The 16799-nt window shown below is 37.6% G+C and overlaps 1 protein-coding gene across 4 annotated transcripts in view; it reads right to left on the minus strand.

Moving 5' to 3' along the window:
* Positions 1–16799, minus strand: part of NAALADL2 (N-acetylated alpha-linked acidic dipeptidase like 2) — a 384820-nt gene that overhangs the window by 43219 nt on the left and 324802 nt on the right. For all 4 annotated transcript variants that reach the window (XM_051626469.1, XM_051626471.1, XM_051626470.1 and 1 more), the window contains one exon: positions 8480–8575. In XM_051626469.1, coding sequence (XP_051482429.1) covers positions 8480–8575 — 96 coding nt within the window. The remainder of the gene's footprint in view (positions 1–8479; positions 8576–16799) is intronic.

A 16799-nucleotide genomic window follows, 5' to 3' on the forward strand; every position in this document is an offset into this window, starting at 1 on the left:
AGAGGAGAGGAGAGGAGAGGAGAGGAGAGGAGAGGAGAGGAGAGGAGAGGAGAGGAGAGGAGAGGAGAGGAGAGGAGAGGAGAGGAAGGTCATTACAATATTATTTTTAGTAGAAACAGTGTTTTAAGAGGCACACACTGGGGAAAGGATTGTCTGGTTTGACATCTTTGTCAAAAGATCTGAAGACAGAAATAATCTGAAACAGTGAGCTAATACTACAGACAAGATACTTTTAGAGGACCCAAAGGAACTATTCCTCTAGAATGCTAGTGTCTTGTTTAAAGAAAAACACATCTGCCTTGCACAGCAGCCAAAGGCAGTATACGTATGCCAAGAAAAAAGATTGAATCTTTGGCAGATAAAGTATTTGTTAACCTATAACAAATGCTTATGGTATGTTAAAGAATGGAATAATACATTTATACTCTGACAAATTCAGAAAATTCAAATAACCCCAGACATATTCCTACCTATTAGAGTAGTAAGCTTCTGATTTGTTTTTTCAGCTGTTGGATGTCAGTGGTTGAATACAAGTATATCTGTTGACATTCCCTAAAAACTGCTTGCACATGCCCCATTTTTGTTAATCCTCATAAAAACCTCATGTTTTAAAAATAAAAGGAATGGACATAAAATGAATTTTCCTATCACTCGGTACAAAGCTGCTCTTGGACAAACTGGAAACAATCATTTGACTTGTGCAATAGATACACAGCAGCTTCTTTGTACAGTCATGAGCATCAATCATCAGAACAAAAGAAGATGTCTGTCAAGAACATCTCTGCTCAGAATCTGTCAGCAAAGCAGCCAGAGATTCGGTCAGATTACAAATCTCTACATAACCAAACTGCAGGCACTGTAAGTAAAGGCATTGCCATAGGCAATGCAACTTCTTTCTGAGCCAGTTTAAGTCCCACTTAACACAGTTACTCACATGGCTTGAGTACATAGTAGAAAACTGCCCAGCTGGTCACAGTCAGTAGTTGAAATTCCAGCAAATCCCAAACACATGCAAAATTCCAACTTCAGAAATCTAGTTTCAGCTTTGAAATATTCCCTAGTCTCTGTCTGCATTGTGACACAAACCATCAGATTCTGCAGGTTAACGCTGAATTCAGGTGAGCAGTTGAAGTAGTTGCTCAGTTAAGTACCATTTTTGACCCATGGTATTTAATTTTCTCATATATAGAATGGGGATTAAACAATGCTTCCTTTTGTTCCTACTTTATCTTCTTTTTCTTAGTCAGATTGCTGTAGTTTGGCATTAAAAATGTTTTCTATAATATGTATAAACAACACCAGTCTTGGGTGTTTATCGTAAGATTTTAAAAGACACATTATGCATGAACTTGTATGTTTATCCTGTGTTTAACTGGATCAGATGTAGTTGACATATATTTGCTTACTTCACTTAAATGGCAACTCCAGCTTGAAAATCATAACAATGACTTTTTTCCTTTTCCACTGACAGTTTACAGACAAATCTTGAGAGAAACAGTAAAATTTCAGTCTAAAAGAGGAATTTAGGCACGGAGTGGTTCTAAACAGCAATCTGGTTAAGAAACATTCTGACAGAAGCCAATGCTAACTTTATTTAAAAAACAGAGTCTTGCTGCAATATCAAAAGTATTTAAGGGATATAGAATTAATTCTCTCCTGGCAGTCAGAAAATTGAACAGTTAGGACTGTACAGACAATCCATGGGAATGGTTTCCGTACAAACCGTGCTACGAATGATACCTATGCTTTCTTGTTCAGTCAGCTTCTCTTGCTTATTGCAGCCACAATGTCCTGGTTATTTTTATATTTTCATGGTTGTCAAAGTCCTCTAGGCCAAAAACAAAAACTTAAGTATTCTAAGTTTCTGCATCTGTTCACAGCTTCACAAGTAAATGTCACAGGAGGAAATGGAATTATCTCTGTCCTGTAATGCCTCTTCCATTTTGAAGGTGTTATTAGCAAGAAAGTCTTGGAAAATCTTAAAGGGGTAGCGGAATGGGGTTGTTTTTTCATTTGTGGCTCAACCTGGTGAAGCTGAGTTGGACAGTGCAGCTGGTTCACCAAATTTTTACCAGAGGTTCTGCAATTTCAGCTTATTTTTATTACCTAGTATTTATCCATCAGAGTTCAAGTATAAACTTGAACTTAAACTTGCAGGAGTCCTTGAGGCTACTTGCTTTTAGGAGCAAAGAACTACTGAAAAATTCCAAGCATATCTACCCTAACTAGGCTAGAACAGATAGAGAATATGCTGTCTGGCCAAACACAGTATGACTGTCTGTGAGAACACCTTATGTCTTTAACAGCAAAGTCACCTTTTTCACACCTAACGCTGAGAAAGAGAGGGTTTTTTTTTTCTTTGAATACTGTTAGTTCCCTGTTCACCACAATTCACACAGCATCCTCCAAGTTACTGTGCCAGTTTATACCTCCAGATTTGCTCGTTATTGCTGCTGACAATAGCTACAGAATAAAATACTCATCGTCAGAAGGGAGTTTTCAGCAGGTTTGCATTTACTCTCTGCTTGAACTGGATTACTTGGTTCTCTCACGCAAGAAAGCTGAAGAAGGTAAACCAAAAACTCTCAGTTGTGTGTTTAAGAGAGTACGTGCTAAATCAAACCATTTCTGTGCAAAATGCCAGTGCTTCTTTGCAGAAGAATTTGGACAAGCTTGTTTCTGTGCAAATTCAGTCAGACTGTTACCACAAAGTTCCACTTTGCACATCTCAAACACCATTAAGCCGTAAATACCAGTGAGATGGTCAGAACCAGAATATGAGGGGCTGAAGGGCAAAGCAAAGCCAGTCATTTAAGGCAACTGGCACATTACGCTGCACCTATGCTGATACATCAAATGATGGCAGATGAGGCCTGCTGAGACACCATGAATTACTGCCAGCTGTGGGAGGACAAACAAAAAATTAAGAGATGCCCCAAGTCACTCCACAATTTCTCAGGCAAAACCCCCATAAAAGTGCTTTTGTATGCGACAGAGCATTCAAACAACACTGCAGAGAAACCTGATGCCTTGAAAACAAGGTAAACTCCACATCTGAAAACTCTGTATGAACAGCAGATTGTCTCAGATATGGGTATTAATTATGTCCCCCAGCATGGTTCTCACTTCATACACTGAGAACTGTGCTTCTGTTACGTTAACTCAGTCACCTACCCTCAGTCCACGTTCTCAAAAGGGGTGTCAGGCACTGGAACAGGCTGTCCAGGGAAGTGGTTGAGTCACCATCCCTGGAGGTATTCAAATGCTGTGTAGATGTGGTGCTTGGAGACATGGTTTAGTGGTGGACTTGGCAATGCTGGGTTAATGGTTGGACTTGATGATCTTAAAGATCCTTTCCAACCTAATTTATTTTATTACTTATCTGCCTGGGGCTTTGAAAGATAAAGGGTTTTCTGGGCTTGGCTTGGATATGCAATATACTCAGGTGCATCAGACTTTTGTTTTCCTAATACTTCTAATTTGTTCTGCATATGCCACACAAGCACTTTAACACTTTGAATGCTGTAACTCTGAGTGGAGCTATATTCTGTCTCTGCTGCTCAGAAATCTTCATGAATTTTGCCAAATCTTCTAGTTCTACACAGACGAAATTTTTAAATGAAAAAGGAAGATCCATCAATGGAAATATACAGCTGCCTTGACAGTGGTCACTGGGATGCCTAACCACAATGTCACACAGCCTCTTCAAGAACAATCTGGCATCAAAAAGGGCATGTTGTGGGGAGGAACACCACAAGAACGTGAATGCACTCTGCTGAAACAGCTATGCCAGTAATATCTGCTGGCAGAAACGTTTCTGGTAAAACCTTGCAATATACTCATGCTGTACATGGTTTGTGAAAGTGTTTCCACTTGACATTATAGAGATTGCATCCCTGCCAAAACTACAACAGATGCTTCAATGAAATGCAAAGAACTTTCAAGCTGGTTGACTACAGGGAGATTTTGGGTTGACTTTGAACTCTGACAGAAAACAGCATTAGTACTGTTCTCCACAGTATCGTTCTACTGATTCAAAATCTTAACTCTCAGTCTTTGGGATTGTGTGGGTTTGTTGCCATGTTAATTAGATGTGTATTATTTTATGTTTAAGAAATATAGTATTTCAATAATATATGACATCATATATCAAGTTTCTATAGATCTCCAATATACTTTTAACTTTTTCAGTACAGAAGCACACAAAAAAAGAGCTCATTCAGAGACATTATGCAGGAAGATACAAATACTTAGTACAGGCAGCATGCACCAAACCACAGATTTTGATTTTTAGGGAGACTACACAGCAAGGAACTACCAAAGTTATGGATACCATTGCATTACCAAGACGCCTGAGTATTCCCTATGCTTGCATTAGAGAATTAATGGGTCTAGACACGAGGTAAATAAGACTGTATAACCCTCTCATGCTTCAAAAGAACAGAACAGTATGACCTTGTTAGAGAATTCTTCAAATCAGCATTCCTGTGCTGTACCTTAACTGTGGTCAAAGTGTGAATTTCTTTTACCGAGAGCCATGCATTCCAGCACTTTTCATTCCATTTGCTTCAAGAAAGGAACCTGCCTGTCATCTCGGAAGTGTTTATATTCTAAAAAATGTAAATGCTGCATTATGTTACACAAAAGCCCCTTATTTCCCCTACAAATGGAAACATTCCTCCCTATTGCTGCTTCATTTAATGTTTAGAAGTTAATTCCATCACAGTACTTGGTTCTACTTTATGCAGCCCCATAACTGAGGTGTAGAATAATCACAACCTGTAATAATTTTCTCAAGAGTTATCTGTCAGCACCCATAACTCATCATAAAACCAATTATGCCACTTCTGGCATACCTTTCAACACTTTGGTGCCTGCCAAAGTAAAAATCAATACAAGATTACTATTATTTCATGGGCAATACTGAGTAAGTGGCTCTGGTGGCACTCCCTGTTGGGGGGCTGCCATTAAAGCTTTTACAAGTGCATAATCTGTGTCTTATTAGGCTGCCCTAGTGAGCATACCTCATAACACAGAAGTATTTTCAAACTTGTTAATGACCCCAGTTGACTAGTTACCGTGAAACACTGTGCTGAGAAACATTCATGAAACTTATTGAAAAATAGCACATACTGTTCTGAGTATGCAGTGATACCATTGGAGTTTCACCTGACTTGTGGTTTGATGGGAAAATCCATTCTCTGCCACATAGGCACACACTTCTCCAGTTTAATACTTCATACATATATTATAAAACACACTTGAAATTACAAGGTCTGCAAATCTCATTTAAGATACCACTATATTTTGTACTGATATACACTTGCTGTAATAAATGTCTTGGTTCTTCACCACTAGGAAGCCTGCATACTTTGCTTTCTTCTCTGAATCTTTCAGATCAGCCAGAACCCTGCAGCAATCTATCCTAAATCCACCTTTAAAGTTCCAACATCTAAGATGAATTATTCTGACAAGTTCTCTTACAAATTACTTCTTCTAAGCACTCAGATTACAGATCTACCTTCATAATAGCTGCACATCTCTCATTCATTCTAACTGCCACATTTGGCAATGTCTTCCTTTCAAAGTGTTCTAGAAATTAAAGTAACTACCTTCAGAGAGCATAAGCCACAATTAGCTGATTATTTGTTCTCACACTGAACCTCATGTAAAAAATTCTGTTTAAATTCTTCCATTGTTACTTAGTATCACATCATTCACATGGGGGGGGGGGGGAAATCATCAAGCCATATTTCCCTCAGAAAGGCTGAAGGACTCAAATAATCCTCTGCCAAAACCAGCATAAGTTTTTCCTCAGCTTTGGTGGCCCTAAAATCAAACTGAACACTACGTACACCTCTGCTACCAAGACTGAGAAATACTAATTCTTTGTGTCCTTTTGACCTGCATCCCACAAGATTTGAGCACTGGGCTGAAAAATGGCAGGGCCATTGCTGGAAAATACCAAGTGATGCACATGGGAAAAAACAACCTATGAGGATACACAATCAGGACTTATGAATTAGCTCATATCACTGAAGATAGAAAAATTCAAGTCATCATGAATACTTGATGGATAACAGCAATCTAAAAGATCAATAGCATAAAGATTATTGAGGAAGGTTTAAAAGAAGAGAATATCAGAGATTCTACACATCCACAGTGATCGAACATGTTAAATATGGTACATAGTTCTTATTATCTTAAAACATAAGAAAAGCCACAGAACTGCAAAAGGTAACATATTATTAGGCAGGAATGACTTAGCTATGAGGACAAATAAACTGGTACTTTACTCAGACACAGCACAGTTTAGAAAGGAAAGCAACTGGTTTTCAAGTAAAGGTGGGAACTAAATTGAGGGAAATATTGCTACGGGATGTTACGGAAGTCAGAATGCAAATTAATTTTAAAAGGGCATAGATAACTACACACATGTAACAGAGCTGGAAATTGGTGTAAAGCTGTGATTATGAGCCTAAGAAATATTGCACTGCTAATTGACAGCAAGTGGGAAAGTACACCAGGGTAGGGTCCTGCTTTGATACCCTGATTTGCAATATTTCTCCTCCAAGAACCTACTAGTTTTTCATACCATAGATTTTGTATCAAATAGAATTTTGGTCTTATCCAGTGATGCTATTCCAATCCTGGAGGCTATGTGTCAACCAGCAAGTAACAAACTTCTGAAAACAATTTGCTTGGATAAATTGGCTTGTCCATATCTCATACTCCTGAACACAGAAACAGACCCAAACCAGTTCAAATGTTACCACACCAAGCCATGTTCAGGCCTTATATAAAATACTGCATACTTTTCCAAACATTCATCCACAGAAAATGTAGATGACAAACATTAGGATAAAAGAGAGGCAAAGGAAAGCCCATCTTGCAGAAGAAGGGAAATAGAACGGCTGGCTTAGTTCCTCTGATGAAAAGGTAGAAGGGGGAGTAGAAGGAATGAAGAGGTAACAATATCATTATCTGACTATAAGGAAGAGCAAACAATAGACAAATTGCAGAAAACTTTTGCTGTTCAAGCTATTCACTACATATGATATTCATCTTTACAAAAGCATCCTGGGCTACAGTCTGAAAAGCAGAATGGAAATACTGTTGTATCCTAGTGCAATCTTCATCAAGTTTTATCAAAGAAAATCATAATGCTCAATGAACCTAGTAAAAATAATTTGTATTGATTTGAAAAGTGCCAAAATGCTTCAAGTCAACTATCTATTAAATATTTTTCTGTGTTAGTCAACATGATAGAGCAAATACTAATATACAGATTATTCAGATTACACATGGCTCATCACACACTAATTAGTAAATCATAAACTAATTATGCAGTAAATAACTACATACCTACTTCCTTCAGTCTTAGGGAAGAAATTTGGTGAATCTTTCAAGTCACTTTGCCACAAAGGAGGATTTAAAAATCATCAGTTCAATTAAAAGGGCTTGAGAGAAGACTCCTTGTCTTGTGATTGCTCCTTAACTGTCAGATGCTGCCAAGCCTTCTCAAAACCATGTCTAGGAAAATGTGCCTTTTTTTTTTTTTTAATGAATAAAAAAACAACCACAAAGAAACCCAAACAAACAAACCCCTAAAAATGCCAAGATCACTCATTCACTGTCTATTTCACCAAAGATGCTGATCCACTTATGAGCTAAAACTGCACATTGCTGATCTTGGTGAATTTATTTTTGTTGTTGCCAAATGAAATGTTTCAGCAGCTGCTGCTTTTCCATAAGAAGTAGCTTCAAATAAATAAATAACCATGTTTGTGAGGTCAACATAGCTCTCCAATTAAAAGAAGTGTATGAATCCATTAAGTTGCAATCATTTGTAGTCATGTCTCTCTGTAGAAACAGGGCTTGCTGAGTGGACAGACAGAGAAAGAGCACTTTAGAGCAAGGAGCAATTTTGATTGTATTCATTATTAACATGGAGGGAGCATTATACAGGAATGACTAGAGGGGAGTCAGAACACATTAACTTTGGGAGCATCCCCTCTGGAGAGCAGTCTCCAGAATCATGGGATAGCCACCTCTTCCTCCCCTGTGAGCACACTGACAGCTCCTAAAACCAAGGATCTGTGCATGAGAAAGGGGCCCCAAGAGAGCCGTCTTCACTGACATCACTGGCAAAATTTACAGCAACAAACTTGCTAGTTCCTGCCATCTAGTGGGGCTCAATGCCCTGCACTCATGCCAATAAGTAATGTGAACCATGCCAATGGGCAAAGTACAACTGAATCACATAAAATTAAGAATTTGCACATAAAAGTCTCTTGATCAGAAAAGCTGACCCATGTAACAGTAAAGACTGTTCCAAAGGTGAGTCTCAATGAAAAAAATTCTGCAATTTTTAACTACATTCACAGGAAAAAATAGCGTATCTTTCAGATTTATTAACAAATTCAACTTTGGCCTTGTGAAAGAAACTATGTGTAAATGAGATCTCTGTTTCTGTTACCTTTGCAATGGTCTCATGCAGGCTGAAGGAGGGATCCAGCTCTTCCGTTTTTGTTGTATGTACAGGAAAAAGAGCTTCTGAGAGAAAGCTAGAATTCTGTAAGAAAGAAATTAAAAGACTTTTAGGATTACACATTGATTTTTCTCCCTTAAATGCTTCTTAGACTTTGTTCAGAGATTTAAAAACCCTTTAAATTGTTCTGAAGTTTTGCCAATTATTAGAACTTATTTTACTGATCTAATTAACTGATTTCAGGTCCCCAAAAGAGACAAAACCCCCTAAGTTTTACTACTTTATTTCTGGAATGGCTGTTGTCTTTGTAATTATGCTTCCCAAAGCAGCTAAAAATGTTGCCTACAGGGAAAAAAAATACCCGCCCAGATTTCATACTGAGCTAGGCAGCAATCAGACATTTTATTAAATATCCCAAGAATTATACCCTTAATGTTGACCACTCTTTTTAACACCAGGTAATCTTTGGAGATTATTTGTGCAAGACATTCCTCTCTTCTTCTACTTAGAGAAAGCAAAATGTTAAGCTGCATATTTGCTGTCCCAAGGAAACAACAAACTGATACTCTGTTGTGAACTGGAAAAAGGCAAAATACAAAACAAAACCCCGAGCCTCAAAGGTACACAGATGCCTAAAACAGCAATTCTTTTAAACCTATCTTCCTGAACCTGGTATGATAACCCAGAAACTAACCTGAAAAGAAAAATCTCTATTTCTCTATAACTTCTGAGACACACATCTTAAAATTATCCTTACTTTTGTGGAGCACCTCCAGCTTTGGTCTTCAGGCATGACCTGAACTGCCTCTCTTGGAAAAGCTAGGAACCTAGTGCCCATTTCATTCCCACCTGGAATAAATATAGCTGTAGAGGTGCACCTTGATGGACTGAGATGCTCAATTTGGTAGGCATACCTTGAATATGCTCACTGTTCACCAAAATCAAAAGTTATTTCAGAGATCAGGAGGAGGATGTGACAGTGCATGAATATGATGACATTTCAAAATGTTCTGGCTACATGTAGTTCTTTTAAATATACTCTTCAAAGTTAACTTTGATGCACAAACAACCAAAGACATTTACTGCATTTAATTACATCCTTCAAAGGAACAAAACTTTACCTCAAGCCCTCTGCCAAACCCTGGTTAGCTCTAGGCACCTAAATACATCATCACAGCATTCTGTATCTCCTTCGGGAAGGCGTAAATCTTTCCTTGTTTGTGAATCTTATTCTGGGTTTTGATTTTTTGGATGCCAGTACCTAAATATGCTATTGTGTTTAGCCAGAATATACACCAGAGGGTATTATGGAGGGACTTGGAGCCCCTCATTAACATACTTCCTTGTAGCATGTCTTTGTATCTGAGTGCAGGGAAACTGGTCTTGTCCTTTGACAGCCCTGGCAGAATCTCTAGGGAAGTACTCAGTTTCAGATTAAGTTAGGCTAGTCCTAGAACTAATATTTTGCATGTGTCTTTTAATGAGACAGAGTTGTTTTTGTTTTGTTTTGTTTTTCCTGGAGATAGTAAAAAAACACATATGGACATTTATCCATTAAGGAAGAGTAAGCAGGGAAGGAGTGTGACTTGTGAAATTAATATATTTTGCCAGATTAATAATCATATTTAATATTTGCTGCTTCTGGAGCTTTACAACGGACCCAGTAAGACAGTACCCCAATTCCAAGTGCAATTTTCATATCCTATGAATTTACATATAAAATAGTACTAACAGCAGTAAGAAGCTGGCAATATCCCTGGCCTGGAAACAGCTAAAAAAACATGAGATTATAATATGATTACAAGTCTCGGAAAAGAATTTTGAAAAATGTCTAGACTCTTTTCAGATTTAATTCCAAATTCACAAAAGGTCGTGGTCACACCTTTAAGATGACAACTTTTCTGCTTCAGATTATTTCCCAGAGCGTGAGACAATATTGACAATGTTCTGGAAGCAGAATACCTTTACAAATACCAGCTTCCCGTATCTACTAGACTAATATTTCTCCAGTTTCCTCCTCTTAATGAACACTGATCTTCAGTAGCTTCAGTTCTGATTCCCTAAAAGGCTCATACTCTGTTATCACAAGAAGCCCCTTTTGGGTGGCATTGAAACTGGTAATGATGCCCAAAACTTTCTTCAACAGCCATAAAGTTGTTTGCATTGAGAGGCTGCATACCGAGCAGTGGCCGAACACAGCTTTGGTTAAAATATTGTAAAACTGATCTGAGCTTTAACAAGATTGAGCTGTGGGGCTGGCATTCCATTACCTCTTCACTGGTAAAAACACTCTGTACGGTTTACTGTTTTAAATATCAGGAAATGAGCAACTGAGAGAGATAAACAGTTTAGATGCTTTGTTCTGGCTGCTACAACCTTTTTTTTTCATGACTGAGCTTTGCTCTTTGCATGCTGGATTCTAAGCCATACAAAGACTGAAGAAAAATAGTTCTTTAGCTAAGTGAGCTGTTAACTTCAATTAAAACATAAGAAGTTAAATAGAAGTAGAGAAAAAAACCCTACCCTCTTTCTCTAATCAAATGTAAAGTATCTTACTTATTTAACCTAGGGGACTAAAATGGTGGTATCCAATAGATGCCTGCTGAATTGGAATGATGTTTGTGCTACACAATGTAGTACATTCCATGGATCCAAGAACTGGTTCTGAATCTGGTACAGCATCATTAGCTCTCTGCTGGAACAACTGTGAGACACAAATGCATTATAAACATATCAGAGATAGGATATGCCAATATGCTCTGCTCAAAACTACTCAACCTAGGTATAGTTCCCTACAATACTCAATCTACCTCCTAAGCTAGGACATTCACAGCTAAATGAAGCTTCTTTGAACAAAGCAACATGTCTAACAGACATGATCAAGAGAACTCAGTGGAACGTATGTCTCAAAAAGCAAAAAAAAAAATAAATATAATTAGCACCGACTCATACGAATGTTTGCATTCAGTGATGAATCTGTGTGTTGTACTATTTGTCATAGAAGTATCAGACTAAAAAATGAAGTCATTTTTCCCTTCAGAAAACTATATTTTTGGGTCTGGGTTTTTTTTTTAACATCTCAGGGAGAAGACGCACAAAGTCATTTATCATAAAGATAAAATACATACTTCAAGATTAATTCATAACACCTATTCATCTTTAAGTCTGAGCACTAGTTTAGAGAGTCATGCCATTTGACTGTGGGGAGGTCGAGGAACACTGTCGTCCTGCTACTGTGGTGCTAATCATCATTCACATAACTGCTATCAATAACTTACAAATAATTAAATTATTTAGATTCATTCTCGAGTACCTTATTGAGAATTAGTGAAGGGAATGATTACAGAATTAGATTAGCTACATGAGATCAGATTATCACTCCATCTAGAAAAATATTCTTTCTCTAGTATCTAAAACTTGATGGATTGGATGCCTGTAAAGCAGAGTAACGGCTTACCCAGCTTTTATCTCACCCTACACTAGACACACCCGTGAAGCACAGGTTAGGATTCTAGTCATCCTACACTCATCTCACATTCAATAGTGAAAGATATAAACACTAAAAGTATACATTCATACTTATAAAACAAAAGGTTTAAAGAAGTTGTCCTTTTTTTCCCCCCTTCATAAAAGATACCTCCATAAAGAACTACTAGAAAGGCAAACATATTCTCTTCCTCTTGCCTTTTATTGTCTTACAAGTACCATGTTCATCAGACAAAGCTGTATGAACTTGCCAAGTAACAGAAGCCCACTCTTCATCCCAGAGCGCAGGGAGCCACAGCGTGGGAGAACTATGAGTCTAGATGATCCCTCTCTGCATTTCACATCAAGAGCACTATTTTCTAACAGTAAGAAACTGAATCAAACTCCTCATTCATTCTTTCAGGAAGCTCCCAAGAACAAGTGAGTCTTGGGTATTTTTTTAACAGCAATTGGCTAAATAAATTTCTAGTAAATGTGCACTAAAAAAAAGACATGCTAATCCAAAAAGCACTAAAACAAACTATATTATTCCTTTACGTTTTTCACCTACAGGAGGAATGGTAGGTACAGTTGGTGCCCTTGTACTCTCCCACACTCACTTGCTAAACAAAATGCGACTGCCTTCACTTCTAGTCAGACACTAGCATCATCCCCCACTCTGTACAACATGCAGCCAACTGCTCTCAAGATTATATCAATTCATGGAAAGACTATACCTAGTCTACCTCTCCTGAACCTTAGTTCCCTCAGTGTGTATTAACTCTTAATAAACCAGTTGATTTGTAAACTAAACACCGGTCTCAGTAATAATTTGTGAGTGTGGTGAGGAGGGGTATTCTAAAATACTCTAAATTATGGTCCCGCAGCTGCCGTTCCTCTGTGAGAGGTGAAGGCCACGTGTGAGCCCTCAGGTTCATTCACAAAGCCTTCCACACTGGGGGGGGGGGTGTCACAGAAGCATCCAGACAGTGGGAGCCCCTGGCATTGGCTCACGACACATGCCTTTGAAAATTTTCTCCTCAAAGGCTATCACCTCTTGTAAATAGTTCTGTAGGGGCACGGCTCTTCAAATGGATTAAGGACTTTTGCTCTTCCAATATCAATTGTTTTTATCATACGGTCTGTACGAATGAGAAAGGACCATGCCAATAATACTTGAATTCTAAGTGTAATTATTTGGTTTCTCTAAGAGCTCTTTATAAGAGGAATGAACAAGCATAACATGTATTTGGAAGTGGGCTTCCAAAACCTCCCTCTGTCTCACTTTCCTTTTGGAATGATCAGTTAAGCTGATCTTTTCGATACGCATTTTATGAAGCATTATGTGAAATGAGAAAGACATTGATGTTCCACTTTTCAAATAATGGGTCACTTCTGATTAAACTTTGATTGAACATTCAACTTTCAATCTTAAAACAAATTGCCTCCTTTCCTTTTAATTTGAACCAAATTTCCTGCTGCCCTCAGGTCTCGTGACAGTAATTAATTGATTTATGAATCGACTAAATGGAGATTGAAAATGCAGGGAAAAAAACGCTTAAATCCCCAAACGTGTCTTACTCTTGTTTATTTATGATGGACACTTGCACTAAAATTCACTTCTGATTTACTAGACTAATTTTTCTAACTTACCCTTCCTCAGCTAATTAAGTGAACAGAATTCTTCACCTTCTAAAGGCACTAAATTTGCCATCTCTTGTGTACCATCTTACAGCATACCTTCAATTTATATGTCAAATTTCAATCAATAAGTTTTAAATAATGAATAAAATCCCACAGCACTTCTGGTGTTTTAAGGTAAAACAGAGTGAATACTAAGACATACTTCAGAGATCTATTTAGCTGTCATTAAAATAAATAAATAAATCAGATTTTACCACAATGTCTTAGAACTGGAAATAGTTGTGTGGTACATACAACAAGCAATTTTCAGGATGTCAGGACATCCTGGCATTCACAACAAATAGCTTTCTTGATTATTACTTTAGAAATAGTTAAATTACAAGCTAGGAAACTCAAATTATGTAACTAATAATTCTTTAATATGCTCTGATTCCATACCTGACTAGATTCTTCTTCCCTATTGAATATTTCTTGGCATCTGTAATAAAACATGCCTCCATCCTTAACCTGTAAAAATAATGTACACATACCTCCAGAATACTTTTTTGGGTTTTTTTTTTTCCTGTTTGCTTGTTTGTTCGTTTTTTGTTTGGGTTTTTGTGGGGTTTTTTTTGAAAGTATCATGGAGTGGAGGTTTCTCTACTCATCAACAATGCTCAACCTGGAAAAACACAGTCCTTAGACTAAAGTTATTTAATCAGTTTGACTTCGCTGCTGTTAATATTTGTCAGCATTGTCTATGTTTGCACTAGCTTTGCCCTTCAACACTTCATATTTGTGCTGCCAATTTTGGGCTACGCAAAAGTAAAAAGTTCTTACAAAGGTACAATAGAGAGCAAGCAGCAAGAGCAAAAATGCTTCTGAAATTTGTACAGGTAGGCCAAACAGTATAAATACACTAATCTAACACTGCTAGTCTACAAAGCAAATACAAAAAAGAAGGAGGAAAGCCAAGAGAAAGCTGTTTGTTTTCTTCACACAGACAAAAGAATAATGTCTAGCGGAGGAGAGTTTAGGGGTATAAAGCCTCTGCTCTATCAGTACTAAGGATACAGTGTTACCTGTCCACATATATATATATATATATATATGCATTCTGTTTTATGAACTATTAACTTGTTTCACTCTTTCTGCCTTTTTTTAATACAACAGCTTGAAGAATAGAATTGCAGCAACCTGAGGGACACACACAGGGACACAGCCTGGTCACTAAAACACAAAGCAAGTCGTCACTGTTCACCTTTGGAATCAACCTGGAAAACATATTTAGTTGGGAGGTTGAATTCACCTGCAGAGCACACACTATACAGCTATGCTAGTGCCCAAAACTATTACCCAGAAATCCAGAGGCTTACAATTGCACTAGGACTTGTCTGCATCTGTATTCAAAACCACTGCCAGAAATTTGTCATTGTACAAAGGAGAAAGCCCTGCCAGAAGAAAAGAGAGCAGTGAGCACAACAAAAATACCTCTGAAATCTGCACTGCAGGCTCTCACTAATTCCTTCTTCCATTTTACCCTAAGAGAAGCAACTGGCATATGGTGTCTTGATAGCAAATATAAAACTGTGCTCCTTTGTTAAACAGGTGTTTCACCTCAGGTAGCCTAGAAGACCATCTCTTCTCCATTTTCTTTTTTTTCCTGGCAGGGTGTAAGAGACTGAGCCAGAGGTTTGACTGGAAGAAGGATAAAAAAAGATCAATGAAAAAGCCTGTCTCATAGACTAAAATATGGCTTATCATCAGCTATCTGGAATACTTTTAGTTTGGGAGAATGTTGCAGACTGAAGCAGAGTTTTAAACAGATTTGCTGAAAAAGTGGATTAGCTAGCAGAGAACATACCCAAGCCAAAGTGTGGTTCTCTAATGTGTGGGTTAAACTGAATAAATGGAATGAAGCCAGGCATTAATGTATGGCATAGAGGAATTCTCACTAATAAAGGCCCTTAAGGCTGTACATTTATTACAGAAGAGAGTGCATGTCTCTCTGTCTCACTAGTAGGCTGATTCTTCCCTTTCTAGTTCTTGACATCTAATAGTAATATTCCACCCTCAAAATCCACAAAGGATTATAAAACAATATTAAAAAGTTGACTTTAATTGGTTATTACTTAAATGAAACTAAAGAAATAACACACCTATGTTTTAAAATTATTTTTGGAAAGCAAAGCTTTGCAGTTGCCACAGTCTAACGTGTCAAAAAACTCATTCAAAGTGAGAATGACCCTACTTTGTGAAAACGGGCATGTCAGAAGGAGTTTCTGACAAGACGCTTTTCTTTGGTATTTCATACAATTTCATTTTGCTGAAGAAACTTTCAGAAAAGAAACAAACCTCGCCTATTTTCTGTTTTAAAGTTCTGGTAAAGATGCACACTAACCTTATGATGTCATGAGATGCTGGACAAAGTAAGACAAATCAGACTACACAGAAAGCAGACGAGGCATAACCGGAATCACTGCTGCACAGTTTTATTATTCAACTTAACTGTAGTCAGGAAAACTCAAGCCAACAGTCATCAGACTGGAAAAGAATATAAGCACTTTTCTCTAATCTCTCTTAATTTAACATTTTCTTCCTTGCATTAGTAAGTAAATTAAAATAACCACTGTAAAGCTATAAATTCATAGACTGTAGTATAAAGAAAGCAAGTTTTAAGTTATCAAGATACTTGTATAGCTTTATTCCTTTTTAGAGTTTTCCCCTGATGCTTTTTAAACTGAAGGCAGATTCAGCAAATAAAGTAGGAGGAAGCAGCACAAGCCAGAAGTGTGGAACCTCACCAGAGCATCTTCCCAAAGTTTCAGAAGGTCGGAAATAGAAGACTCTGTTCAGATGCACTAAATGTGAGAGAAAACACCTTTTCTTGGCTGTGTGGTGTGAAGGATGCAAGAACATTTTGCAACATTTTATGAGCAATTATAGGCATTCAAATTATGTGGAAAAGATGCAGTGCAAGTAAGGTGACCCAAACTATGTCCTGCCATAAGCTGTGTGTCTCAGTGACAACACCTTGCATCATCACATATATTATAAAGCGTTGTGATCCCTATTTCCCGTTTTTATTTTTAGTCCTTAAAAAAACCTCAACTATTTCATTTCTTAAGCCGAATGAAGAAATCTGGTTTTATCCACTGGACAGATATTGCGTGGATGGGAGTGTTTTGCAATAAGAACCAGAACAGGCTTTTGCTAAGAA

Source organism: Apus apus, chromosome 8, assembly GCF_020740795.1.
Source record: "Apus apus isolate bApuApu2 chromosome 8, bApuApu2.pri.cur, whole genome shotgun sequence".
NCBI lineage: Eukaryota > Metazoa > Chordata > Aves > Apodiformes > Apodidae > Apus > Apus apus.